A 26,959-nucleotide genomic window follows, 5' to 3' on the forward strand; every position below is an offset into this window, starting at 1 on the left:
AGAAGCTTAGGAATTGGCCCAGGAAGTTCCTAGACAAGTGGCTTCTCACAGGAAGGGCCAGCCTGCCTCATTGCTTGGCACCTTGATTGGTATTCACACTAGGCTTTACAACGAGGCTGTGCCTTTGGCAGTCCTGCCATGTGAGTCATCCACTGGTTGTCTCATCATCAAATGTCTGCTTAATGACAGCCACTGTGCTAGGCACATATAAATATGACCAAGACCTAAGGCCCTCTCTCTGAGAGGCTATGGTCTAGGAAGGGGAAGCGAGAAAATACTGTTACAGGCGCGTGATTGAGTTAGGTATGTGAAGGATTCACTGTGGGTCCAAATCTAACAGCACGCTTCAGAGAGGACATTGTAAAGTCTGAATTTCTATGAAAATGTGGAGCAGAGGTAATTACAGTGGGGAAGATAGGAGCAGCAAGACATCTGAGTCATGACAGAGTAGGATGTGCTAGAAACCTAGATTGATGTGTATCACCCATTAATCACCAGTATTGACTTGGTTGTGCAGCCAGTTGGAGGATTTCCTGCCTTTATTCCCTGTTTCTTATGCATTCTTCTCCCATGCACATTTCCCAGGGAAGCTGTGCTTTCTGTGGGAGAGAGACAAAAAGCAGTTATCCCTAGGAACAGTGAGTAATGAGGAGAGCTGAACTGGGAGCTGGACAAGATCTGGGCTATGGTCTGGTCCTCCCCCAAATTAGCTCTGTGACTTTGGGCAGGGCACTTAACCTTTATGAGGCAGTTTCTCCCAGGTGTGAAGTGAGAGTAATGATTCTTCCATGGGCTGCCCCATGGGTGGGTGGGTGGATCAAATGAGGGTGCATGGTGTGTTCCAGTTTACAGAGAGCTCTCCTATGTGAACAGTGTTTCCTTTTTTTTTTTTTTTAATAAGTTTTTAACTTCCTCCTTTAAGGTGCATTTAGGTGTATGTAATTGATGCACACAGCACAGCTAAAACTAGGCTGATAGCTCATTAAGTAACTAATTGTACAGATTCCTTTCTCATTGCCCTGTAGTTGAGCCGTATCAGTACTTTTCCTATTGAAAGAATGTATTTGATGCTTTAAAAAAAAAAACTCCTTTGTAGGATCTAATTTCTGTTTTCCATTTAGAAAAACTTATTCATGTGACTTCTTAAAGGTTATGTTCTTGAGATTACTTTTAGCTGAAGTAGGAGTTACGTATTTTTCAACTTCTGTCTTCTGTAGGATCTTTAATGACTTGCTGCTGTGGGAACCAACAGCTCCTTCACCAGTGGAGACATTTGAAAATCTTTCTTATGGTCTTGGTCTTTCTGTAGCCAGTCAGCTGATTAACACCTTCAACAAAGAGAGTTTTAGTCCATTTAAATCCACAGTTCACTATGGTAATGTATTTAACTTTGTTTTGACTTTAAAATGCCGGGTTTATCAATAAACAGAGTAGTAACCTTTTCAATCGATAGATTTTAAAATGTTTCTTGGGTATTTCCCCTGGTAACTATATTTTATAATGTCTTCTAATAACAGTGTTTCCCCCCTTTTATATACACATTGAATATTGTCAATTATATATGTTATCTTTATAGTGGTAGTATATATATATTAAGTTCAGTGGGGAGGAGAAAATAAATAGAAAGTACATTTTTATTGTCATGCCGGATTCTTGGTAAAAAAAAAAAAAGGTTGTAAAATATTTTTTTAAAATTTTTTTGTAAAATATTTTTGTGATATTGTTTTAGTTGCTATTTTATTTCCATAGCTGTCAGCACCATATTTCCTGTGACCTTTGTTTCCCACAGATGAGGAAAGTGGATCTGAGGAGGAGACATTGCAGTATTTTTCTACAGTGGATCCCAACTATCGTTCCCGTAGGAAAAAAAAATTAGACTCTCAGAACAAGAACTCACAGAGTTTTCTTTCTGTTCTTCTGAGTATCAATCATGGATTAATGGCAGTGTTTACAGATGTCAGGGTAAGGATTTGCAAAGCCAAAGTATTGTTTCAGGTATATTTTATTTTAAATGTGCCATGATTTACACATGCTGTCATTGAGGTAGTGGGAGGTTGTTTCACTGCCTGAGGAAGGTCTGCAGTGACAGCAGCTTCCGAGAGCGTTTCACTGCGGATCAGAAGACAAACCTAGTATGGACCTTCTTTTGGCAAATGTACTGGTTCTGCTGCTGAGGTGATCACTAGCAATTTACGTATTATAAAGGAGAGTGAAGTGCAGGGGTTCATTCAGCAGAGGAGACCCTACACAGCATTTCATGCCACCTCATGTTGGGTGGTTTGAGAATCAGAGTGCTTTGCTGCCACATGGGCGAGTCCTGTTGGCTGAATCAGGAAGGAGCAATTCAAGAGGCATTTTGACTTTTCTGCATTTAAGTAATGACTTCTGCGTTTTTCTGGTCTTTTTATTAGCAAGATAATGGAGAGCTGTTGGAAAATAAGCATGGCGAGTTCTGGTTAGAGTTCAACAGTGGTTCCTTGTTTTGTGTGACCAAGTATGAAGGCTGTGATGACAAGCACTACATCTGCCTTCATGCCAGCAGTCTCAGTCTATACCACAAAGGTAGGACACATGTTGAATGTGTGTTCTGTTCACCTCTGTTTAGACCCATTTAAATTTTAATAAAGTTTTTAAAAAGATTATTCATTTATTTGAGAGAGAGTAAGAAAGAGAGCTCACAAGTGTAGAGAGCGGCAGAGGGAGAGAAAGAAGACTCCCCGCTGAGCAGGGAGCCTGATGTGGGGCTTGATCTCAGAACTCCGGGATCAGGGGATCCCTGGATGGCTCAGTGGTTTGGTGCCTGCCTTTGGCCTGGGGCGCGATCCTGGAGTCCCGGGATCGAGTCCCATGTTGGGCTCCTGGCATGGAGCCTGCTTCTCCCTCTGCCTGTGTCTCTGCCCCCCCCCTCTCTCTTTCTCTCTCTCTCTCTCTCACTCTGTGTCTATCATAAATAAATAAATCTTAAAAAAACAAAACTCCGAGATCATGACCTGAGCTGAAGACACTTAACTATAACTGCCCCCTAATAAGGAAAATCTATTTTGAGAACAAAACTCTGATAATAGAAATTATTTTCTGTGGGTTGTTCTGATTCACTGGCAAAATAATACTGTAAATTAGGAGTAGACTTTATGGTTTTTCTGGGCAATAACTTCTATACTTTGAGATATAGTAGTTCGTATTCCATATAATTCACCCATTCAAACTATACATTTCACTGGTTTTCAAAATTTTACAGAATTGGAACCATCATCACAACATTAGAACCTTTCTATCACCCCTAGAAGAAGCTATGTACCCTTTTAGGTGCAACGCTGCCATGGCCTTCCACCTCCCACCCTCCAGCACTAAATAACCTCTAATCTACTTTGCCTCTGTGGATTGTGTATTCTGGATGTTTATGGAATCATATGATATATGGTCTTTTGTGACTGGCATCTTTCGTTTGGCATGATGTTTTCAAGGGTCATCCAAGTGTAATAGTATTTTATTCCTTTTATTGCCAGATAATATTCCATTTTATGGATGTACTGTATCTTATTATCCTCTGATGAATTCATAGGACTTTACATTTCCTTTTGGTAACAAAAAACAGAATTTACCATCTTTTGAGCACATTCCCTATTATCTTGTGAATGGAAGATACACGTTCTTTTTTTCCCCCCCAAAGTCTAGAAAACAATACTTGCACAGTCTTAGTATTTCAGAGTTTTCTATTTAATTTCCTAGCGTTTCATATCTTAATTTTTTTTAGGTAGGGTATGGTCAGTTGTACCAACATTAGCAGAGAGGGTACAGATTAATAACGTCAAGCTGGTTTTTGATCATTTTGCCTCCAGAATTATATTCAGTGGAAGCCTATGGATTTTTGTTTTGAGTTGTCAAAATCTGTGAACTAATTATCATTTTGTTATATTGTCACCTCCTTGTCAATGTAGGTATAGTAGATGGAGTGATTCTTCCTACAGAAACACGACTGCCCAGTTCAACCCGCCCACACTGGTTGGAACCTACTATTTATTCCTCTGAAGAAGATGGCCTCAGTAGAGCTTCTTCAGATGGTGTTGGAGGAGAAACTTTGAATATGCTCTCTGTTGCAGTTAAAATACTTTCTGATAAATCAGAGTCCAATACAAAGGTTTGTGTTTTACACTTTTATACCATTAAATACTTGCCATTCATTTGATTACTAGCTAAACGTGATTGCGTAAAAGGCAGCACATTTATTTTCTTAGGAAATCTTTTCAGGTTTTCACCTAGTGATATACCGGTGATCAATGTAACTTTTTGTGTTATTCTGTATAGGAATTTCTCATTGCTGTGGGGTTGAAAGGAGCCACACTCCAGCACAGAATACTTCCTTCTGGGCTTAGCTGGCACGAGCAGGTAAGAGAGTTGTTAGGTATATATTGATTTTATTTTTTACTTTATACAGATATGTAATACTGTAAAGTCACAAATCATAAATAATCAGTGTGCATTGAATTATCATTGAAGTAAACACTCCTGTATAACTAGCCACCTCTTAGGTTAGTAAATAGAATGTTATCACCACTCCAGAATGAAATTGATTTTTTTTACCTTTAAGTTTCGACCCTGAACATCTCAAAACAGTTATCTTTTATGTCATTTAAGGGAAGGGATTCTATTGAGTCCCTGGTGTAGAGGAACAATAAATGATGTATTGACTTGTACTTACTCTTGTAGGTGCCAGAATTTCAGAGTTATTCCCTAGGCCAGTAACATGCTTTGAGACATTTCTAAGGATTAATGAAATGCAGTTGGTTTTTGATTAATGAAGTGCAGTTGGTTAATTCTTTTCTATTGAGAGTGAAAATTAATGCACTGTGATTCTTGTTTATTTTCCTTAGAGGAACTTTTTCTTTGTGTTGAGAAAATAATATTTTATACCTTAAAGTTTTCTTTTTTTTTTTTAAACTTTTTTTTTTTAATTTTTATTTATTTATGATAGTCACACACACACAGAGAGAGAGAGAGAGAGAGAGAGGCAGAGACACAGGCAGAGGGAGAAGCAGGCTCCATGCACCGGGAGCCCGACGTGGGATTCGATCCCGGGTCTCCAGGATCGCGCCCTGGGCCAAAGGCAGGCGCCAAACCGCTGCGCCACCCAGGGATCCCTACCTTAAAGTTTTCAGAGAGCTTTCATAAAAGCATTTAGGAAACCTGAGAAGACCTAGATCTGTGTAGTGAGGGTTGGGAGATGGTTGGTGCGAACCCTGAGCTCTGCTGTAAAGGGGAGATTTAGTCTAACCTCATAGAGATAGAAATAGAGAAGAGTGGATGTTGGTAAGAGGATCTGGTTTTAGACTGAGCTAGGTATAGTTTAAGGAAAAGTAACTTTTCCCAAAAGTGGATTACATAGAAAAGCAGATGGAGTAGAAGGAATTTATAATGATTTTCATATAAATCGTATCTTTGAGAAGATAGGATTTTTCTAAGACTTCTGTAACACTGTAATTGTCAGATGGGGCTCTCTCTTCATTTCAGAAATACTTCAAAAGTAGTTTTGCAAATACTTTTTTTTTTTAAAAACATTTTTTTAAAAGATTTTCATTTATTAATGAGAGACATAGAGGCAGAGACACAGGCAGAGGGAGAGGCAGGCTCCATGCAGGGAGCCCGGCGTGGGACTCGATCCCGGGTCTCCAGGATCATGCCCGGGGCTGAAGGTGGCACTAAACCACTGAGCCACCGGGGCTGCCCAGTTTTGCAAATACTTTTTGAGATGAATTGCTTCAAAATGATATTTTTTCTTTTAGCATTAATTTTGTCAATAAAGGGATCCCTGGGTGGCGCAGCGGTTTGGAGCCTGCCTTTGGCCCGGGGCGCGATCCTGGAGACCCGGGATCGAATCCCACATCGGGCTCCTGGTGCATGGAGCCTGCTTCTCCCTCTGCCTGTGTCTCTGCCTCATCTCACAGAAAAAGCAACCGTTTATTGACAAAAAATTTTTTTTTGTCACGCATTTTTTTTTTTTTTTACAGTCCTTTCCTTTATTGGATTTCCAAATTTTAACAAGTGAAAGTAAAGCAATCATTAAGTGGTTCAGATAAAAGTATCTTTACCTGAGTTACCCATCAGGCCTCTTCTGACCTGCCTAGCTCCTCCCAGAACAAGGTTCCGGGCATCTAAGCAACTGTTTACATACTGACTCCATTAAAAATCATCTCTACCATATGGGTCAACTATTACCTATCATTATGTACACAGTCCACAATGAGATCTCTCATTGGCGCAAAATTCTGTGCAGAGTACGTTCTTTGGGACCTGATAAGGTAGGAGTTTCTAGCAAGGCTTTTTTCAGACTCAAAGGAGGGTTCTTCCCTTATGGGAGTTCCCTGGTGTACCACAAGAGCTGCTCACTGACAGGAGTTTTTCTTACTCAGAGACTTTGTAAGGTCTTTCCTCAGATTGGGTTTCTTTGGTGCAAACCCAAGAAGGCTCTCAGCTAATGTTTTTGCCACATTCAAGACAAATACACGCATTTTCACCAGTATGGCTTCTCTGAAAAGTAAGAAAGTCATAGTTCTGTTAGAAGCTTTTTACGCACTTGCTGGGTTTCTCCCCACGATGGGCTTTCTGACATCCAATTCGACGTACATGCTGTTTGAAGCTCTATTGACAATGAGGGCATTTAAAAAGTCCTCTGGAGCGAATTCTCTTGGGATGAGGCGGGGTGAATGCTGCTAGAGAGCTCTCTTACACTCACTGCATTTGTAAAGTTTCCCACCTGTAGAAATCCCCTTGCAGGTGATCAGATATGAGCCTGGACTAACGGTTTGTCCAAACTCAAGGCATTTGTATGGTTTCTCATTGGAGTGGCTGATTAAGTGTTCTGTTAGGGTAGTTCTCTGGGCAAACCATTTCTCAACTTCCCACAGTTGCATTCTCTGGTCCCCACTGAAGTCTGAGCTCTGAGGAAAGTGTGAGATTTGCCTAGAGTTCTTTAATGAGTTCTCTCACAGGTAAATACATTTTTTATGGTATTGTAACTTCTTGTCTGATCAAGACATTTGTGAGGCTTCTGACGCATGGGGAGGGCTGAGCTCAAGACCTTTCTCGCCCATATTACAGATGTATGGTTTCTCACCGATATGGATTGTCTGATGTTGAAGAAGAGCTGAAAAAAATTTTTTTTGTCAATAAACGGTTGCTTTTTCTGTGAGATGTTTTATGTTGGTATTAGGGATATCATATCAAAACTTTTTTTTTCCTTCTAAAGCAGGGTATTTTATATTTTTGTGATTATAGATTTTATACTTCTTGAATATTGCTGATGAACCTGTTCTGGGATATAATCCTCCAACTTCGTTTACAACTTTTCATGTTCATCTCTGGAGCTGCGCACTTGATTATAGGTCAGTTCATGGAGCAAAATAAAGCTTTATTTGAAGTATATATACTAAGTTTTGAAAAAATACATAATTCAAATTTTAGGGTTAAGGTTCAAAATGATCTTTTAAGGGGGTTTCTGTTGTTGCAGCAGACTGATATTCTTTGTTTCCTTTTGATATCAGGCCTCTTTATTTGCCGATCCGATCTCTTCTCACTGTGGAAACCTTCAGCGTTTCAAGTAGCGTGGCCTTGGACAAATCCTCGTCTACTCTCAGGTGCCTGGGTAAACTTTAATGTCTGCTAAATGCAGCTGTTCTAAACATGCTAACTGATATTTAGCTGAAGTCTTTGACTAAAGTCCCAAGCTTTTGTTAAAATCAGCATTCTTTTTTTTTTTTTTTAAGATTATTTATGAGAGACAGAGAGGCAGAGAGAGAAATAGGCTCCCTGTGGGATCGTGCCCTAAGCTGAAGGCAGATGCTCAACTGCTGAGCCGCCCAGGCATTGCTAAAATCAGCATTCTTTTACTTGTAGTCATGTCCCTTTATCCAGGTTTTCAATTTTTCATTTGAACAAATGGGATTTGTCTCATTTCTTCCATTTATCACTGCTTCTCACTTTTAGGGAGGAAATGAATTATTAAGATTGATAGTTTACTTTTAAAAACAGAAATCTAAACTTCCCATACTACCTGATAACACTTTATTTTCATAATTTAGATTTATGAATGTGGGCATCTATTAAAAAATGCTGAAAATTTGAAATTAATTTAGCAAATAATTCAGTCTCATTCTTAACACCATTTAAATATTTCTAGCACTCAGAAATCATGAGTTTTAGGGATGTTAGATGCCACTTGTAAGAAACCACCAGTGACTTTCATAGCTTGTAAATCAGAAGAATGATACAACTAAAGATGTTGTGGTCACATGTCATGTATTCAAAGTTAATATTTTGGATATTGTTTTTATATTGTTTCCTCAGGATAATCTTGGATGAAGCTGCTTTACATCTGTCTGACAAGTGTAATACTGTCACTATTAATTTGAGTAGAGGTAAGAGTTAAAAAACAAAGTCTGGGATGGATGAATGCTCTTTATTTTTTTATGTGACTATTTTAAAGTGTTTGAACTCTGGAATAATGCCATTGAACTAAGAATCTTATTAAATACCAGTTTGAAATTGTAATGTCCTTAGAACATTAGTTAAGTGCAGTCAAGTTACATATACTTTATTTAATATAAGATTAATTTTGTTCCTAAATAAAAGGAATTATAGGACTTTCATAAGGTGAAGCTGTATTTCTGTTGCATTCTAAATATTTGTACCACTAACTGCCATGAATTTTAAAGAGATGCTAGTTATATTACATGTTGGTTGGATAAGTATTTTGTGGAACCTTTTACTCAGATTATTTTGTTAATTAAAAAAATTCTAGATTACGTTCGTGTGATGGATATGGGGCTTTTGGAATTAACCATAACTGCAATGAAATCTGATTCTGATGGAGAGCAAGTAAGCTATTAAAATAAATGGAAATTTTTATGTAACTCCTGTTGTTTATAGGAGCGACTACAGAATTTACTGTAAAATTATTTTGGTTAAAAGTAGATAAAATGTTTTAAGATTTAGTTATAAATATACATTTCCTGTGGCAAGTAAAATTCTATTTTATTTAATGTAAACCTATGCAAAACAGGACATTTTTATCTCTTGTTTGGAAAACCTGTTTATTCCTTTTCCCTTGTGTCCATCCAGACTGAGCCACACTTTGAGCTACACTGTTCTAGTGACATTGTCCATATCCGAACGTGCTCAGACTCTTGTGCTGCGTTAATGAACCTCATTCAATACATTGCAAGCTATGGGGACTTACATGCAGCGAGCAAGGTAGAGATGAAGCCTGGAGCCCCTCACCGAAAGATGAAGGTAGAGCCGGCAGCATCGTTCATTAGAACTAACTCACCCCTGACACCTTGCAGCCACATGAGTGATGTGTGTGTGCCAGTGAGGTCCTCATGACAGTCATGAGGTAGAAAAGAAACTTTGAGAAAACTCCTAGTTGTTATTTACCTTCAGAGTGATAGGGTCCGGAAAGGTGACTCCGTGGGCCTTTTTGGAAAACCATTCTACTGTTTGATATTCTTTGTTTTGGAACATTCGTCCTCTGGGCCAATGCAGTACTTTCTTCCAGACTTGAGTTATTTTCATCTTCCCTCTGGAAGAAAGAAAACACTTAGCAAGAGCTTATTCTCTGCTAGTCATTTATGTAAAAATGCTTCTGAGAAGATAGATATAAGGGTTGGTATTATTACCAGACGACTAATGCTACCTTTTGTTACATATGGTTCTGTTCGATTTTCAGTATATTTTCTCGTTTCTGATTTTCTTTAGCTCTGTGTGATAGGTTAAAGAGGATCACTTCTGTTTTACAGATGAATAAGTTAAAACTCAGAGAATTAGGTGATTTGCTCAAATTAGCAAAAACAGCAACAAAACTCAGATACTTTGATTTCTGGGTCAGTGCTTTCTTATACTCTCATGTGCTTTCCTACGTATAGATTGAGCAATGTCTGGTTTGCTTAGCATTTTTAACTTGTTAGTGCTGCTTCATTGTCTTTCATGGCCTGCTCCGTGAACAGGATTCAGTCTCTGAGGTAACAGAGCCTCTAGTATGGGTCTGACTGGTCATACATTGTCTCTGGTTTAGATGCTCTGACACTTCATTCGTGTTATGCTTCAGGTTTGGACTTCTTGCTCCCATTGTCTTCTCACTGTTAAGGTGATTTATGAGACTCCCTCTCTCTACTGTTTATTCTCTTTTAAAAAACATTCTCCGGTTTATTAAAAGTTATTTTGAATTATTCCTTTCAAATTGGATCTTTCCATGTTAGAGTCATGCTACCATTTAAAAAGCATGGTCTGGATTTCATGAATGCACAGTTCACTAACCAAAATGATTAAGCACCAGTGCTGGAGTTGAACCCCATGAATCTTCACTTAGTAGATTTCCCCTGCTGTGTATGCCCCCTGATGTCCTGGGGTGTCTATTCACTCCAAGCCACAAGGCTCTGACCTCCAGCTGCTTTGTGCCATGGAGTGGTTGGTGTAGCTGCCAGATTTGAGCAGTTCCTACTCTGCAGAGAAAGACTGCCTCTCCCCAGGCCTCACTTTAGTGTTCTTAGTTTTGAATCTTCTAGGGTGCTTTCTCTCCACCATCCCAGCTTACCATCCTGGCTTTGAGGTGATGGCATGTTTATTTGTTTGCCAGTAGTTGTTGGGGTGGTGATGATGCTAATAGCTTAAAATGTAATAGCTTCCAGGCAGAAGGTAGAACAACAGCTGTGTTCTGTTTCTGCTGTAAACTGTAGTGTGTTTCTAGGACAAAATCATGCTAAGTAGTTTACTTCTTAGAGCATTTTCAGTTATTTTTAATTAGGTGTTTTGGCTGTAGGTAGATTCCAGTGGTCGCTCATCCTCACGAGGTCCAGTCCTTCCTGAAGCCGACCAGCAGATGTTACGTGATTTGATGAGTGACGCTATGGAAGAGGTTGATCTGCAGCAGGCTGCCGCGTCTACGCAAGCCCAGGCTAACGGTAGGACAGGCCAGGTCTTCCTCCCTGGGAGCACTGGGGCCACACTTGAAGCTTACGTTATTTGTCTGCTTATAAATTCTGCAGTGAGCAACTTATTAAAGAAAAGACAAGTCCAAGTTTTGGTAGATACTAGTCAATCCACTTGTGTGATCAAGCGACTAGTAGATAAATAACCACTGGCTAGGGTGTTGTGGGGGATACAGATTAAATGAAAGACAAAGCTTATCTTTTCTGTTAGCTTAGAGTTTCGTAAAACAGATTGGCACCAAGCCAGACTGATGCTTTTACTTAGAATGATTGAGAAATGACATGAGAAAGTGCTTGGGAGTGGGTAACGTTCTCAACTATTGGAATTGTCTCATTAGATTTCAGTAAAAGTGAGAGGAGTTGGCTTTTAAAGAGTGGTATGTGGGGGAAAAAAAAAAGTGGTATGTGGAGTGGGGAGAGAAGGTAGTCTTGGCAAGGTCATGAATGTTGAAAGAGGCGCAGAAGCCTTATCTTACAGCTTTGGCTCTTACTGGAACAACAACTCCCTTCTCATTGGAAAGAATTGGCCAGCAAAGGGAGGGACCAGCCAGTGGGAGAGCCTTCAAAACCAACTGGAAGCATCTAAGTACTTTGAAGCATCTATCTAAAAATATTTCTTTTCTAATTGGATGAACAAAGTCATTTCTATATGTTACGAAATCTTAATTTTTAAAAATTATCTCCTGGTATCATAAAATTTATGGTTAAATTGTTGATTTCATTCTAATTTAGCATAAATTAGAACTCAGGACCAAATAGGAACTTTTAGCAGCTAACCTACTTCTGTGGGAAAGAATATTTCATGAATATTTACTGAGCAGCTTCAGTTCAGGTGCACTGGACACTTATTTTTTTTTTTTAAGATTTTATTTGTTTATTCATGAGAGAGAGAGGTAGAGGTAGAGGTCGAGATACAGGCAGAGGGAGAAGCAGGCTTCATGCAGGGATCCTGATGTGGGACTTGATCCCAGGACTCCAGGATCACACTCTGGGCCAAAGGCAAGTGCTAAACCACTGAGCCACCCAGGGATCCCCCAGCACTGGGCACTTATAAAGGATGAGTAACTCCAAGGTGCTGCCATAGAAGAATTTAAAATCTGATCTATGAGCCTCTTGAGGCTAAGATGTCACTTTATTCATGTTCACATTCCGAGTCCATATTACAGTGGTTTGGAATGACCAAATGGAGAAAGAATTAGTGGATCTAATATGTAATAAAAATGTATATTCACATTCCAGATTTTGGCACATGTGCAGTCTTTTGTGAACCACATAAAGAGCTCCCTGAGAACAGGTAGCCTGTTTGGGTATTGAGTGCCCTGTTGAGTAGTCTGTTTATTGTAGGGCACCACTCCCTGGCCAAGGACCCACTTGGACATTGTTTCTGCCACCTCCCCTCTATAAGCAGAGATTTCCTATAGTTTTAGGGGAGGCTCTGCCAAATGTAACCAGGTGTTCCTCCCCTTGGGGTGTTGTTCCAGAAGCTTCCAGATCTCTGCCCACAGGACAGAGTTGTCAGTATGCAATTCTGGTTTAAACAAAACTCTAATCAACACTAACCAGCTGCTGCTCAATTTCTGAGCTGCTCTAGTGCGAAATAACAAAGAGGAGACTTGCTATGACTTTGAGACTGTCATTTACTGTTCTCATAGAGAACTTCAAACTTATCACTCTTTTTATTAGTAGTCAGAAGATTATGTAAGAAATGAGATGTAGGTGAGAACTGTATCTGACATGTAGTTACAATGTTTAAGTGTTATTGTTGATGTTTCAGAATGTGCCAAGTTGAGTGTTGTATTCTTTTTTACCTAGGTGTTTTGGATGAAAAATCTCAAATTCAGGAGCCTTGTTGTTCAGACCTCTTCCTGTTTCCAGATGAGAGTGGGAATGTGTCCCAGGAGCCTGGCCCTCCTTATACCTCATTCACACCCCACTTGATTAGTGATGCAATGGCAGGTGTGCCTACTGAGAATGACGACTTTTGCATTCTTTTTGCACCAAGAGCAAACAGTCAGGTAATAAATGGATAATACAATTGAGGCCTTTAGGTAGTGTTACAAATTGAATTGACCAAAGGGTACCTGAGAAGGAGTCTCTAGATTTTTTTTTTTTTTTTTTAGAATTCTTGGCACTTTACAGTGACTTCATTTTGTAACTTATTATTGAGGCTTTGCAAATGTTTGCTGTACTTCACTATTTATTTCTGTGACACATTACTCCAAAACTCAAAGATGCTCTATATTTGCAAAATTTAAAAAAAAACTTATTTAAAAATTATTTTAGATTTAAATTCAAGTTAGTTAACATATAGTGTATTAGTTTGAGGGCAAAATTTTCTACATAGATTATTAAACTACAGATGTTGGATGTAGTAAGATAGCTTTTAGGGCAAGGAAATGGCGAAAGGAGTGCTATCCAGAGTTGCTAGTCCAAGAATTGGGAAAGGTAAGACGCGGTTTGTGTGAAGACTGATGGATGGTTGATGAGTGTAATTGCCATGTGAGAGTCATGCTCACATTTAAAAAGTATGATCTAGATGTAATGAATACACAGTTCAACTAGAATAGTTAAGCATTAATGCTGGAGTTGAACTTCATGAGTCACCATTTAGTCTATATACATATTAAACTGCTTACTAATAACTTGGTGAATGTATTTGTTTATTACTTCATCCTAGGAAATTAAAAACATAAAAAGCAATTAAACATGGTAATTTGGTCAGTATATTGAAGTATGTTCAATTTGGAATGTAGTACTGATTTTGAATTAAAGAACTATACACACAGACACACATCCACAACAATACACACCCACTATATTTGTGCCTTTTTATTATCAAATAGTAAAGGCCAAATTGAATATGAAGACTCCTTGTGGAGTGATTTACATAGAACAGTAAGTCCATTCGATGCTGAATAATGCAGGGTATGCAGTGTGGTATTAATGTCAGTACTGGCCCAATTCATATATTGATATTAGAAAGAATGCAGAATCAAGAAATTTGAGTTATGCAGTATAATAATCAGTAATTTCTACTGAGACAAGACTGTGTGTTCCATGTTTATTTTAGGAGAAGGAAGAAGAGCCCGTTGTAAAAGTAATGGTTGATGATGCAATTGTAATAAGAGAGAATTACTTTAGTCAGCCTGTTAAGAAGACTGATACGAGCAAAGCCCCATTGCATTTTCCGGTCCCTGTCGTCCGCTATGTTGTTAAAGAAGTCTCTCTTGTTTGGCATCTTTATGGAGGAAAGGATTTTGGAACCGCCCCTCCTACTTCTCCAGCTAAAAGTTACATGTAAGTTGAATTCTACATAAGCTTATTTATTTATTTTTTTACCGCCACTATATTCTTTTCACAGAGAAATACATAGAATTTGTCATTTTAAGAATTAAGGGGCCCCTGGGTGGCTTCATTGGTTAAGCATCTGCCTCTGGCTCAGGTCATGATCTCAGGGTCCTGGGATGGATCCCTGCATTGGGCTCTCTGCTCAACAGGGAGTCTGCTGTTCCCTCTGCTCATGAGCGCTCTCTCTCTCAAATAAAATCTTTAAAAAACTTTTTAACAAAGTAGTATTGAAAACTATGTAATTTAGGGGCACCCTGGTGGCTCAGTGATTGAGCTTCTGCCTTTGGCTTAGGTTGTGGTCCTGGGGTCCTGGGATCGAGTCCCACATGTGGGGAGCCTGCTTCTCCCTCTGCCTGTGTCTCTGCCTCTCTCTCATGAATAAATAAATAAAATCTTTACAAAGAAAGAAAACTAATTTAAATGTTACTCTTTTAATGTAAAAGCTTTTCATTTCTAAACATCGTTGCATTGTTTGTATATTTACTAAAACGTGACTTAAGTGATTGCCATTCAGCAAAATATTTTGGATATTTACCAAGTGCCAGAGTTTGTGTTAGAGGCACATTCACTAAAATGAGTAAGACTCAGAATCTGCCCTCTGTTCAAAAGTACCATTATGTAAGCAGATGAGGGCAATGAAGTGAAGTGTATGCCTCAAGAGGCAGGGACCATGCCTGGCCCTGAATCTCCTGCGTCCAGTAGACTGCCAGGCAAGAGGCGATGCTCCTGAAGTACTTGTTAAATGAGTGCATTGTTCGGTGGGTCTAGAAGAGGTCTACAGAGACTAGGTGCAGTGGGGTGAACATTCTTATCAGGGTGGGAGGATCAGAGAAGGCTTCAGGGAATGATAACCTCTGGCACAACAGTATATAGACTTTCTATTTAAAAGTGATTTTTAAGAACTTACAACTTCAATTCTCTTCTGTATTGATTGGGATATTTAGGATTTGTACTCTGACTGTAAGAAGTTTCTGATGTACTAAAGAATTTCTCAAGAGTTCTCATTTTTACATGTCCTGTTATATGAATGCCAAGACCATAGTTAGTTTTTCCAGAGTCGTAAATATTTAGCAGGCAGATGATTGCCACAACAGCAGTAATAAAATTCACGTTCTCAGTGTCTCTAAAGCATAAAGATGTAGATTTAATATAGGGAAATACAGTTTGTGGCCATGTGTTGATAGTTCTATAATCTTATTTTCTCTTTTTATCTTGCTGTTTTTCCTGAGGTTATTCATTACCTTTCTTTAAATATTTCCTTTAACAAAAGGTTTATTTATTCTTATTTTTTATTTTTATTTTTCCATTTATAGCAGTCCTCACAGCTCACCTTCTCACACACCCACAAGGCATGGACGCAACATGGTATGTGGGGGAAAAGGAAGAAACCATGACTTTTTAATGGAAATACAATTAAGCAAGGTAAGGTGGCATTTTGAAAGGAAAAAGCCACTGAAGTAAGAGCATTAATAGCGGTTCTTTGGTTACTCCCCAACCTTGTGGTCTTGAGTCCTAAGTCCCAGCCCTTTGGATTGGAAAAGTGCAGGGGGTTTGTAGAACTTTTACTTTTTCTTTCTCAGGTGTTCTGAGAAGTTTGAGGGGTTTTGTTTCATTTTTGTTTTCCCAGGCTGTCCCTAGAGGAGTGTCTTTCAGAGTTGAGCAAGCATCAGAATCCTCTTGAGGGCTTATTAAAACAAGTTGCTGGGCCCCAGAATTTCTGAATCAGTAGGTCTGAGGTGGGGCTCATGAATTTGCATTTTTAATGAGTTCCCAGGTGATTCTGATAATACCCTTTCCCAGGACTACACTTGGGAAACCACTGCCCTGGGATATGTCTGGAAGGGCCTGCTATTGGATAAGACCTGTGTGATCATATCCTTCATGAATGTGTAGAGACCAGTATGTTCAGGTCACCAATGACATTATATGCATTCAATTCTTCCAGCTTATCTGGGATTGTGCCAAGTGTCATATATATATTAGGGTACTTAACATGGAGATATTGTAGTGATGCAGATTCCATGCATTTGCTTGTATCCTTGCCCCCCTTTGGAACTTGAGCCCTGCCTCCACTGGTTCTTTCTCAAGTGGTTTCATAGGTATGCAAGATGATAATTTTGTGTATTTTTTTTTTTTTAATTTTTATTTATTTATGATAGTCACACAGAGAGAGAGAGGCAGAGACATAGGCAGAGGGAGAAGCAGGCTCCATGCACCGGGAGCCCGATGTGGGATTTGATCCCGGGTCTCCAGGATCACGCCCTGGGCCAAAGGCAGGCGCTAAACTGCTGTGCCACCCAGGGATCCCCCTAATTTTGTGTATTATTCCTATGGAGGGTTTTGCTTGAAAAGGATAAGGATTTTGCCAAGATTGAATAAGAAATGTCATTTGAGCTTATCCTTGTGTGGTGGGGCATACGTAGATCAATATAGTGAACAAATGAAGGGATGTTCTGTTCTCTGAAAGTGGAGTGGAAGCTGAGAATTCAAAGAAAATGATGGGTGATACTTTGCATTTTAAAGAGGAAAACTAATTTAAATAAAAGGTAAAAATTGTTGTGTGTGGTTTTTTTGTCTGTGAAGGTGAAGTTTCAGCACGAGGTCTACCCGCCTTGCAAGCCAGAGTGTGATTCTGGCCTCCTAGAGCACCCAGTCTCCCGGCAGGTGTTCATTGTGCAGGATCTTGAAATTCGAGATCGTCTGGCAACATCACAAATGAATAAGTTTTTGTACCTGTATTGTAGTAAAGAAATGCCTCGAAAAGCTCATTCCAACATGGTAAGATTTAAGACCTCATGTTTTCTGTTGTGTATTTTTCAAAAAGTATGTTTATTGTATCTAACTGCAGAAGATTTAGATTGGAGAAAATTGAAGGTTTTTTTTTTTTCATGCTAATATGAAAATCCCTTTTAAATATGCCACTTAACGTTTTATTTAAAAATTATTTTACATGTCACTTTTAGGGCCCATTAATTATTATTGCTGACGATACATGAGGAAAACCGGAAGTCCATAGTGATCTACACAAAATGTTTAGTATTGCTGGAAGTTTTCCAGATTTCTAACACTTTCTGAATTTTAGTGGAATAGGAATGATTCAGGATTGCTGGAAGAAAATGTCCTAGAAAGCCATCTTTGGAGGGTGGCTCTATAGGTTCGCTTCAGGGGCCCAGCGGGCTCCCAGGACACTGTGTACAGCACTGTCATTTGCATCTTTCCCACTAAAGAGAATCCATCTCTCTCATGAGGTTTTTCAGGGAGTGTGTGACCCAGAAAAGTGTGATTCAGGCTTTTAAGGAAAAGGGAGGAAACCATTCCACTTTTAGTTCTCCTCTAAGGAGTAACATTGGGATTTTTTGTTTGATTCTTTTCTTTTTTTTTTTTTTTTAAAAAAAAGAAAACAAGTTTGTAATTTCATTGGGGAAAAAATATTCTTCTTATCTTGTAGCTAACAGTGAAAGCATTACATGTGCGACCGGAGTCTGGCAGGTCACCACAAGAATGCTGCTTGAGAGTATCCCTAATGCCACTTCGCCTCAATATTGACCAGGTTTGTATTGCATGCATCGTCTATGAAGTTACGCTTATATGTCCCAGATTCAGAAGGAGAGGTGTAATTTCATTGAATTAAAATGTTCATTGTTACTTAACTGTTAGGAAAGTTACATAATTAAAGCGGAGTTCTGCTGGTAAGGAACAGGGCCAATTCATCAGGCATTTGGGATCTGAACTGCTGGAGAGTAAACATTAGTAGGTGTTGTGCTCCGGTCTTCTCATTTTCTACGTGACCTAGCACTCACTACATGCTTCCCATTTTCCCATGCTCACATATGCACACTCGTGAAGGTACTCAGGTATTTTCAGAGAGTAGGAAATGACTCCCTGACATCTGTGATGGAAAGATCAGAGGGTTTGTCTCTCTCTCTCTCTCTCTCTCTTTTTTTTTTTTTTTTTAAGATTTTATTTATTTATTCATGAGAAACACACAGAGAGAGAGGCAAAACACAGGCAGAGGGAGAAGCAGGCTCCATGCAGGGAGCCCGACGTGGGACTCCATCCCAGGTCTCCAAGATCACACCCTGGGCTGAAGGCGGCACTAAACCGCCGAGCCACCAGGGCTGTCCTTCTGCCCTGGGCAAGATGACAAATGAGTAAATTTGGTACTTAAACAGGTCACAACAGAGATTTGTGGAAAGGCATAAATCCACTTTGCCATGTTCTAGCAAATATTCCATCAAATTATTCTGGGTTTTGCTTTGACTCAGCTGCTTAAAACCTAGTTGGTGCCTCTTATGCAGACATGACTTAGGGTGTATGAACACGTGATGCTCTGCTGTCGTGCACTATAGCAGTGAGGCGTATGGGCTGGGGAGTCAGACTGGGGTTTATACCTGCTGTTGTCTTTCCCTAGTTAGGTGGCTTTGGGGAAGTTACTTCTCTAAGCCTTACTTTCTTCACTGACAAAATCAAAGTAATAGCAGTAGATACAGCTTCATTTTTTTTAAAAAAAAATGAGGATCGAATGAGACTAGCATTTATTAAATATTTAGCTTGGTGCCTGGCACACAGTGTTAAAGATCAGAAGTTGTTAGCTGTTGTTCTTATTAGCTGAAGCACGTCACAACTGACGAAAATCAATGGAAAATAGCCTGCTTTTGAAATAACAGAATTGCCCTGTTGCACCTTATGTTGGTGTGAAAAGTAGAGTATATATGGGATAGCACTCTTTGCTTAAGTGGTGTAGATTCATAATGTTGACTTGTTATTTAAATAAGAAATGGAGCGATTTTCATCTAGGGAAGGGCAAGTAGATGATGAAGGTCATGTAACTGGGCAGTTTGAGATCTGAACTGTGAAGAGGCCAGTTTTCTGACTCTTCTAGTCTGGTATCTATTTCAGTGTTGTATTGTCTGGAAATATGTGTAGGGAAGATACGCTTGTTAATCCCAAATGATTTGTGGAATGCCAGCCTCTTTCCAGGTCCTATAGTAGGATGCTGAGGATACAAAGATAAGTGAACATCCCCATCCTAAAAGATCTATGTACGGAGTAGATACTGACATAAAACAGATTACTTTAACACCCTGTGGTGAGGATCAGTGATAAAGATAGACATAATCTATAGTCTATAGTATGTCCCAGTAGAGGGGGCTCCAAAGCCAGGCAGGGAATTCAGAAGAATAAGGGGTAATCAGGAAGGGCTTTCTGAAGGAGATGACACTCGAAGTGAGTCTTAAAGGAATGTAGGGTCTTATGGAATGTGGTGGAGTTAGTTGCATTAAGATTTTTGTACAGGCACTGAGGCCTAATTCAGGTTGTGAGAAGAGATGTGAAGCTGTTCTGGTAAGTTATGTGCTTGGCTATGGCTGGAGATGGTGAATACATAGCAGTACTAGTTTGCACATTTGTGGGGTTTTTTTAGCATCATTACTTGATTGCCTCAATATGGCATTTTAATTATTTTAACACTTTAAGTCTTACTGTACTGTTAGTATCTTCTATCATAGGACCTTAAATAAACTAGAAATAGCTATAGTTGAAGTTTGTAAAAATAAACCAAATTTTTTAAAGTTTTAAGAAGAAGTTGATTGTATGGAGGTGTAATTTGCATATAATAAAGTGCCAGGATTTTCGGTGTAAGGTTTGAGCTTGACAGGTACGCGCACTTAAGTAACCACTGCATCAGTTGAAATAGAGAGCATCTTCTGGTCCCCTCAGAGTCATCCCCTCCCCCTCCATTGTGGTTGGTCTCCACACCCCCTAAAGCCACCATTGACCTTCCTATCGCCATAGGTTAGCTAAATGGAAATGTATTTGGCTTCCTGTGCCAGGAGCTTCATCTTTGTGTGATCATCTGAGGCTAATCTCTTCATTTCTTTCAGTCTGTTCATTGTGCTGAGTACACATTTCATTGTATGACTGTGCCCCAATTTGTATATCCATTTGGGTGGTTCTCTTGTTTGGGGCTGTTACAAATAAAGCTGTTATGAAGTTTGTATACCAGTTTTTTATGGACCTATGTTTTCAGTATTATAAACAGTTTCCAGGCCATAAGGTAGATAGGTGTTTGAGCATTGTAAGAAACTGCCAGTTTCCCACCATGGTCATACCCTTGTGGATTCTCCCCATGAGAGGTGCTGCTACTTCACATTCTCACCAAACCTGATATTTTTAATTTTAATGATTTTATTTGGTGTTCATTGTGGTTTTAATTTGGATTTCCTTGATGACTAGTGATGCTATAAGCATCTTTTTATATGCTTGACAATTGTATACCCTTCTGTAAAGTGTCTGTGTCTTGCTAGTTTTAAAATTAGATTGTTTTATTGAGTTGTAAAGAGTTTAGCAGAAATACCAGATCAAAACTTCTGAGAGCATATTGAAACGCTGATGATTAGTATCTCCTCTTCTCTTGTTTTGTGCATTTGTAGTGAAAGTGCGCATGCACACACACACACACACACACACACACACACACAAAGCCACTGTCTCTGTAGTCTTCCTTTTTTTCAAGAGCAATTTATACTTGGAATTTTCTTCTGGGTTTAAAAAAAATTTTTTTTGAAGGCAGTTATAGAGTCAAAGCATTTATTGCATTAAAATATCACCATCTAGTGGTCAAAGAGTAACATTTTAGGTACTAACCTTGTAAACATCTAATATTTGATATAAATATATATCAAATGTGTAGGTATATGTACACACATGTATCTATATAGTAATATGTGTGTAATGTGAATAGCAAAATATATACATATATAAATGTAAAGCATAATGTAATGAGCAATTCTGTGAACTCACTGCCTTACTGTAGAACCAAAATATTTTTGGTACTGTTGAAACTACTTGCTTGTTTTTCAGTTTCATCCCTCAGGCTCCCATATGCCATGGTGGCTAGAAAAATACCTTTCTGATTTTCATCATTTATGCTTCTGACCAATGTGATTGATAGTTGATCAGATCCTTTGGAATTACCAAACTTATGGCATACTGTGAAATAACATGACCCTGTAATTCCCCACCACACTGCATTATGGTACAATATTAATGTTTTGTATTAATTGAGAATTTTTTTAAATGAAAGGGAAATATAAGAAGAGGCTCAGGTATTTAATTTTTGTATTTTCCAAGAGGGATTTGTTAGTATGAATGAGGTAGGTAAAATGAAGCTGCTAGTATTGGGACAATGTGGCTTGCTTGGACAACATTAAGACAAGTCCATGCAGTTTTGTCCTTATATAATTTCAAAAGAGACCACATACTGGGTGATTTTTACTGATTTTAATTTTGAATATCACATCCAATGAAGAAAATGTATTAACGCAATATAACAGTGGTAAAGGTGGAAATAAGATAGATCTTGCAAGGTACACGCAAGTATCTAGTCTGCCAGTTGCTATTACTTGTGTTGGTAATATCCCCACCACCAGTTCAAGTGAGAAGTGATGTTAAAGAATAAGAACATTGTATTTCTAAGAAAACTGAAGTGTACTTTGATTTAGAAATAGCTATGTAATTTTTAATTTCTCTGTGTCTTAATTTCACATCTATAATTTTCTCAGAGTTGTGAGAATTAACAAGGAAGTGTGTGTGTGAGTGAGTGAGCAAGTGAGCGAGCGATGGGACTAGGAACAGTGCCTCACACAGAGTAAGAACTCAACAAATTATAGTGCTGGATGAATAATGAGTAAAATATGGGACCTTAAGATACTTTGTAGTTTTAGAAATGTCTCCCCTCTCCACCTCTGCCTTTTGCTTATAATTACATCTTTTCATTTTAGGATGCCTTGTTCTTCCTGAAGGATTTCTTCACAAGTCTTTCCACGGAAGTAGAGCTTCTAATGGCTCCAGATCCAGAAGGTATTAAATGTGTATAGTTTGATAAAGTCTGTAACAAGTACTTGGATTGATTTTGATTGTTATGAGGCCTTTTTGAGAGTGTACTTATAGTCTTTATTCTCATTTATATAAATGTGTTTTGTATTTTTTTAAATATTTTACAAATGCAGTTTATGTCAGAGTAATAATTTAAAAGGCAGAAGTCAATTTTCTCTGTACCAGTAATTATGTTTATTAAATGAAATGTAGCAAAACAAGTTAAATCCACATTAATTTTAAATGGTTGCTCTGTAGAAGGGTTCCTCATTTTTCAAATGTGCATATTACTTTTTTAGTTAAAAAGTCTCCTGGAGCTGATGTTACCTGCAGTTTGCCAAGGCACTTAAGCGCCTCCAAGGAGCCAAATCTAGTTCTGTCTTTCCCTGGGCCAAAGCAGCCTTCCCAAGATGATAGTGCCAATTCAGCGGAAGTGGTTAATGGGGAAGAAGAGAAGGACTTCTCAGCTGAAGAAACATCATTTAGTGATCAGCCCGTGTTTTTTAGGTAAGTCACTTGATTTTGATAACAAATGGAGTATTTTAGAGCTTTGTAGTTGGTTATTTAATGTGTTAGTGTACCACTAATCATGAGGTTACAACAGGTTTTCTTTGTGCTCTCAAACAGTAACTGGTATCTACGTGTGGGCTCCATGCATCATGCACCCCTTGATGCACATAGTAACCCTGGTTCAGGAGTCCTTTCTCTTGATTCTGGAGCAGAAATATTCTTTTCCTCTTGCTGCTTCATTTTCCCTCCTGTCCCTCTTCCCAGTTGCTGTTACAGCTTATTTGTACCTCCTGATGTCCTTTCCTCTTTTCCTTTACACACCTGGGCTTCCCTGTGCTCCCCTTCTCCCGTGTGGGAATTTTCTGTCTGGTTTTCCATCTGTTCTTCCCCATCACTGTTGTCTTTCCTGACCCTTCAGTCTCTGGCTCAGTGAGCACTCTTAGGAGAGACAGGTCTGCTGTGCTGGTGCTGTGTGCTCTCACTATTGCCCCACAACTCAGCTAGCTGCTTGCATGCTGGCATTTACTCTCATTCCCAGACCCATTCACGTTTCCCATCTTCATTCTTTCCTGGCCTTTCATGGGGGGCATGGAGTCTTGGCTCTGTTGGAAGGAGTAAGGAGGAAGACCCATGCCACCAGTATTGTGAGGGGCAGTTAGTTACTTCCCCTCATTTCCTGTACTCTCCATGGGCCCCAAATTCTGTCTTTTCAAGCCGACTTTAGGTTAGACATTAGGTATGGCCCAAAGCTCAATTTGACTATTTAAAGTGCATTCATGTTTATATGTCTTGTATGCTGTAGAAAAGAGAAAAAAAGAACTATGAGAATTGGAAAGATCCTGGGATAGAGGGTCTCTGGCAGTTCTAAACCTTTTACCAGGAAAGAAGAATCTCTTTTATTACTTTCCCACATTGATCTTTAAAAGTTTTTTTGCTACCAAAAAATTGTGTATCAGAAGTAGGAATTTGAATTCTCATTTTATATTAATCACACCTGAACTCTTAGTTTGGTTTTTGTGAACACTGGATAACCAGTCCAAAGGAAATTGAATTGTTAACAGTTGGGGCCTGAAAGCAAAGAATTTGACACTTTTTTGTCAGTTTGTGTAGTCTTAGGTAAATGTTGTGGGTTTTTTTTTTTCATTAGACTATTTAAAATAGCTTATGGATTTGTTTCTACTCTTGAAAGCTCCTAGAAGGCCTAGGATGCAGGAGTGGCAGTCAGTGGTATAATCCAGATTACTCACTTCACAGACAAGGAACTTTAATCTCCAGAGAAGTAAGTTGACTTGCTCAAGACCACACAGCTAGTGGCCGAGTCAGGACCAAAACATTGATCGTAATCCCCAGTCTAGTGCATTTTCTAAGTGATGGTCCAACCATTCCACAAATATTCATTGAGCTCTTCTTACTCTGTGTATGCCAGGTTTTGGCACAGTGAACAAAATCAAGAAAAATCCCTATGTTATTGAGCTTACAAATAATTATCTGATCTGTCATATTATGTACCATGAAGAAAACAAAGAATAAGAAAGGAAGAGAACCAAAATGCCCAGAGAACCAAATGGAGATGGGTATTTGGAAGGTGAATTACCTGGGGTCTCAGGCTTCTTTAGTGACTAATGTGTAAATACAGCATTTCCATTTTACTGTGGGCTAAATTAGACTTCTGTGGAATGGCTTAGGATATAAATGCAAAAAAAAAAAAAAAAGGATATAAATGCAGACGTTAATTCTGTAGAAAAATTGTGTTTGAGTCTAATTTAACAGTCCAGTTTTGGGAAGCCAGCTCCTTTTGTTTGTTGTATACTATTGGTATATAATTATGATTTCATTCTCACAGAATTCCCAGTGTTTGTGTGTCAAACATTAATTTCAAGAATGCTCACTAAAATTTACCAGCATAGGTGGCATATTAAAGATTTACTAAGATGTGTGGTAGGCTCAGAGTTTAAGTTCTTTCTCATGGTACATCACATATACCTCACAAAACTGAGATTTGTGGCTGGCTTTTCTAGCCACTTTCTGCTTCGTGATGGAGCTGAAATAAATCCCCCCCCCCCCCTTTTTTAAACTTCTTGGTAATGATTATATTATTTGGTTTAATCTTGAAGGTTGCTTTTCTTATTTCTCCATATAAATTGAGAATATCTGCCAGAATAAATTCTTCTAGGGTAAACATCTAGTAAGCTAGATGTTTTTTGTGAAGATTTAAATAAAATAAATACAACGTATAAGATGATTAACATTAGTTTAGTAATACTACTTTAAGAAAAAGTAGAGCTAAAAGACATTGCCCTTTGTTTAGGCTTTGAGATCTTCACATTATTAATCTTGTGGCTTTGTTTTTATTATCCATTTGAACAAATTATATCTAATCTCAACTATTAGTACTTTTGAATATAAATAACTCTCCTCCTTTTTTTTATCTTCAGAGAATTTAGATTCACATCAGAAGTTCCTATTCGACTTGATTATCATGGCAAACACGTATCAATGGATCAGGTTTGGAAACTTTATATAAATATACTCTATAAGATTATCTCCCTTGTTTTCTCTAATGGAGTTAATTTTTAAACTTTTCTGTCACGGTTTATATGTTTGAAATGACATGCAAGATTTTAAAATTTAACTCTTTTTAAAGTAAACATAATTTACTTTAACCTGTGAGTAATGGGTTATATATATTATTATGTTTTTTTTTTTGCTGTAAATATTTTGTTTTAGCTGCATTAGTGAATGACTATTACTTTGACTTGCCCAAATAACTATTTTAAATGTTAGCTCTTAATTACACATTAATCTGGCTTTTTAAAATTTTTAAGGGTACACTAGCTGGGATTCTGATTGGTCTGGCCCAGTTAAACTGCTCAGAACTGAAGCTAAAGAGGCTTTTCTACCGGCATGGGTAGGTCAGTTTAAATCCTATAAGGCTTTACGGTATAGTGACTGCAATTAGTTTACAACAGATCAAACACTGATTTTTCTTAGCAAACATAGATAATTATTTTACAGTATTGTGTGCAGAGAGCTCGTTTTCAGAGGAGGCTTACTGATTAGGAGCTACTAATAACAGAGTAGTATTTTTCAAAAATAGCTATAGTTATTTTTTAATAATAAATTTGATAATTTCATAAAAATTCATTCATTTAGTGAAAAGGCTGGAAGTTCACAATATAATGACTGTTAATAGCTGAGAACCATGTAGCAATTTGTAGACATTGAGTTAATCCTGTGCTAGAGCTTTAAAGATTTTATTGTTTTGAGAGAGTGAGCGTGCACACGTGCGTACATGCAAGTGGGGGGAAGGGCGGAGGAGGGGAGGAAGGAAGACCGAGAATCTCAAGCAGACTTTGCACTGAGTATGGAGCCTGACATGGGGCTCGATCTTACGACTCTGGGATCATGACCTGAGCTGAAACTGAGTCTGCTGCTCAACCGACTGAGCCACCCAAGTGCCCCCTATGCTAAAGCTTTAGATGTTCAAGAAATAGGAACTGTGGAAGAACACATTTATACATGTTACTGAAGCCTTGTAGAAATTACTAACATTAAGCTGGATTATGTATATGTGTACATATGTGTGTGTGTGTATGTGTGTGTGTGTGTGTATATATATATATATATATATATATATATATTTAGGTCAAACATCTATAATATTTTATCTTTGTAACTGGTAAATTTTCTTTTATCTTAAGTTAAAAAATCCCCCCAACATATTATTTTTTTCTCCCAACATATTATTATGCTAAGTGAAATAAGTCAGTGAGAGAGACAAATACTGTATGATTTCACTCATGTGATGAAGATGAACATACGGGAACAGTAGGAAAAATAAAATAACAGAGAGGGAGACAAACCATAAGAGACTCCACTCCAGGAAACAAACTAAGGGTCTCTGGAGGGGAGGTGGGGGCTGGGGGGGTGGAGAATGGGATAACTGGATGATGGGCATTAAGGAGGGCACATGATAGAAGGAGCACTGGGTGTTACATGCCAGTGATGAATCACTAAATTCTACCCCTAAAACTTAAAAAAAACAAAAAACCCCAACTTACCTGAAACTACAAATTTCTTTCTTTTTTCTGTATACTAATAGTCATTTGCTCTAGCTTGCTAGGTGTTGACAAATTGTTTTCATATGCAATCACCGAATGGCTTACTGACATTAAGAAGAATCAGCTACCAGGAATCTTGGGAGGTGTGGGGCCTATGCATTCACTAGTACAATTAGGTGAGTTTTC

General features: G+C 38.5%; 1 protein-coding gene across 4 annotated transcripts in view; it reads left to right on the top strand.

The window, feature by feature from the left end:
* The window catches only part of ATG2B (autophagy related 2B), a 75,490-nt gene that overhangs the window by 40,304 nt on the left and 8,227 nt on the right, over positions 1–26,959 (top strand). For 3 of the 4 annotated variants that reach the window (XM_055304224.1, XM_055304225.1, XM_055304227.1), the window contains 21 exons: positions 1,218–1,375; positions 1,790–1,962; positions 2,412–2,562; positions 3,939–4,138; positions 4,306–4,386; positions 7,273–7,379; positions 7,539–7,631; positions 8,341–8,411; positions 8,795–8,871; positions 9,115–9,285; positions 10,811–10,952; positions 12,792–12,994; positions 14,050–14,276; positions 15,641–15,749; positions 16,911–17,105; positions 17,776–17,877; positions 22,109–22,187; positions 22,502–22,709; positions 25,148–25,217; positions 25,538–25,620; positions 26,828–26,949. In XM_055304224.1, coding sequence (XP_055160199.1) covers positions 1,218–1,375; positions 1,790–1,962; positions 2,412–2,562; positions 3,939–4,138; positions 4,306–4,386; positions 7,273–7,379; positions 7,539–7,631; positions 8,341–8,411; positions 8,795–8,871; positions 9,115–9,285; positions 10,811–10,952; positions 12,792–12,994; positions 14,050–14,276; positions 15,641–15,749; positions 16,911–17,105; positions 17,776–17,877; positions 22,109–22,187; positions 22,502–22,709; positions 25,148–25,217; positions 25,538–25,620; positions 26,828–26,949 — 2,822 coding nt within the window. Of the gene's footprint in view, positions 1–1,217; positions 1,376–1,789; positions 1,963–2,411; positions 2,563–3,938; positions 4,139–4,305; positions 4,387–7,272; positions 7,380–7,538; positions 7,632–8,340; positions 8,412–8,794; positions 8,872–9,114; positions 9,286–10,810; positions 10,953–12,791; positions 12,995–14,049; positions 14,277–15,640; positions 15,750–16,910; positions 17,106–17,775; positions 17,878–22,108; positions 22,188–22,501; positions 22,710–25,147; positions 25,218–25,537; positions 25,621–26,814; positions 26,950–26,959 lie in introns of those variants that run through there. The other variant, XM_055304226.1, reaches the window with a different exon arrangement.

This window comes from Nyctereutes procyonoides, unplaced genomic scaffold (assembly GCF_905146905.1).
Source record: "Nyctereutes procyonoides isolate TBG_1078 unplaced genomic scaffold, NYPRO_anot_genome, whole genome shotgun sequence".
Taxonomy (NCBI): Eukaryota; Metazoa; Chordata; class Mammalia; order Carnivora; family Canidae; genus Nyctereutes; species Nyctereutes procyonoides.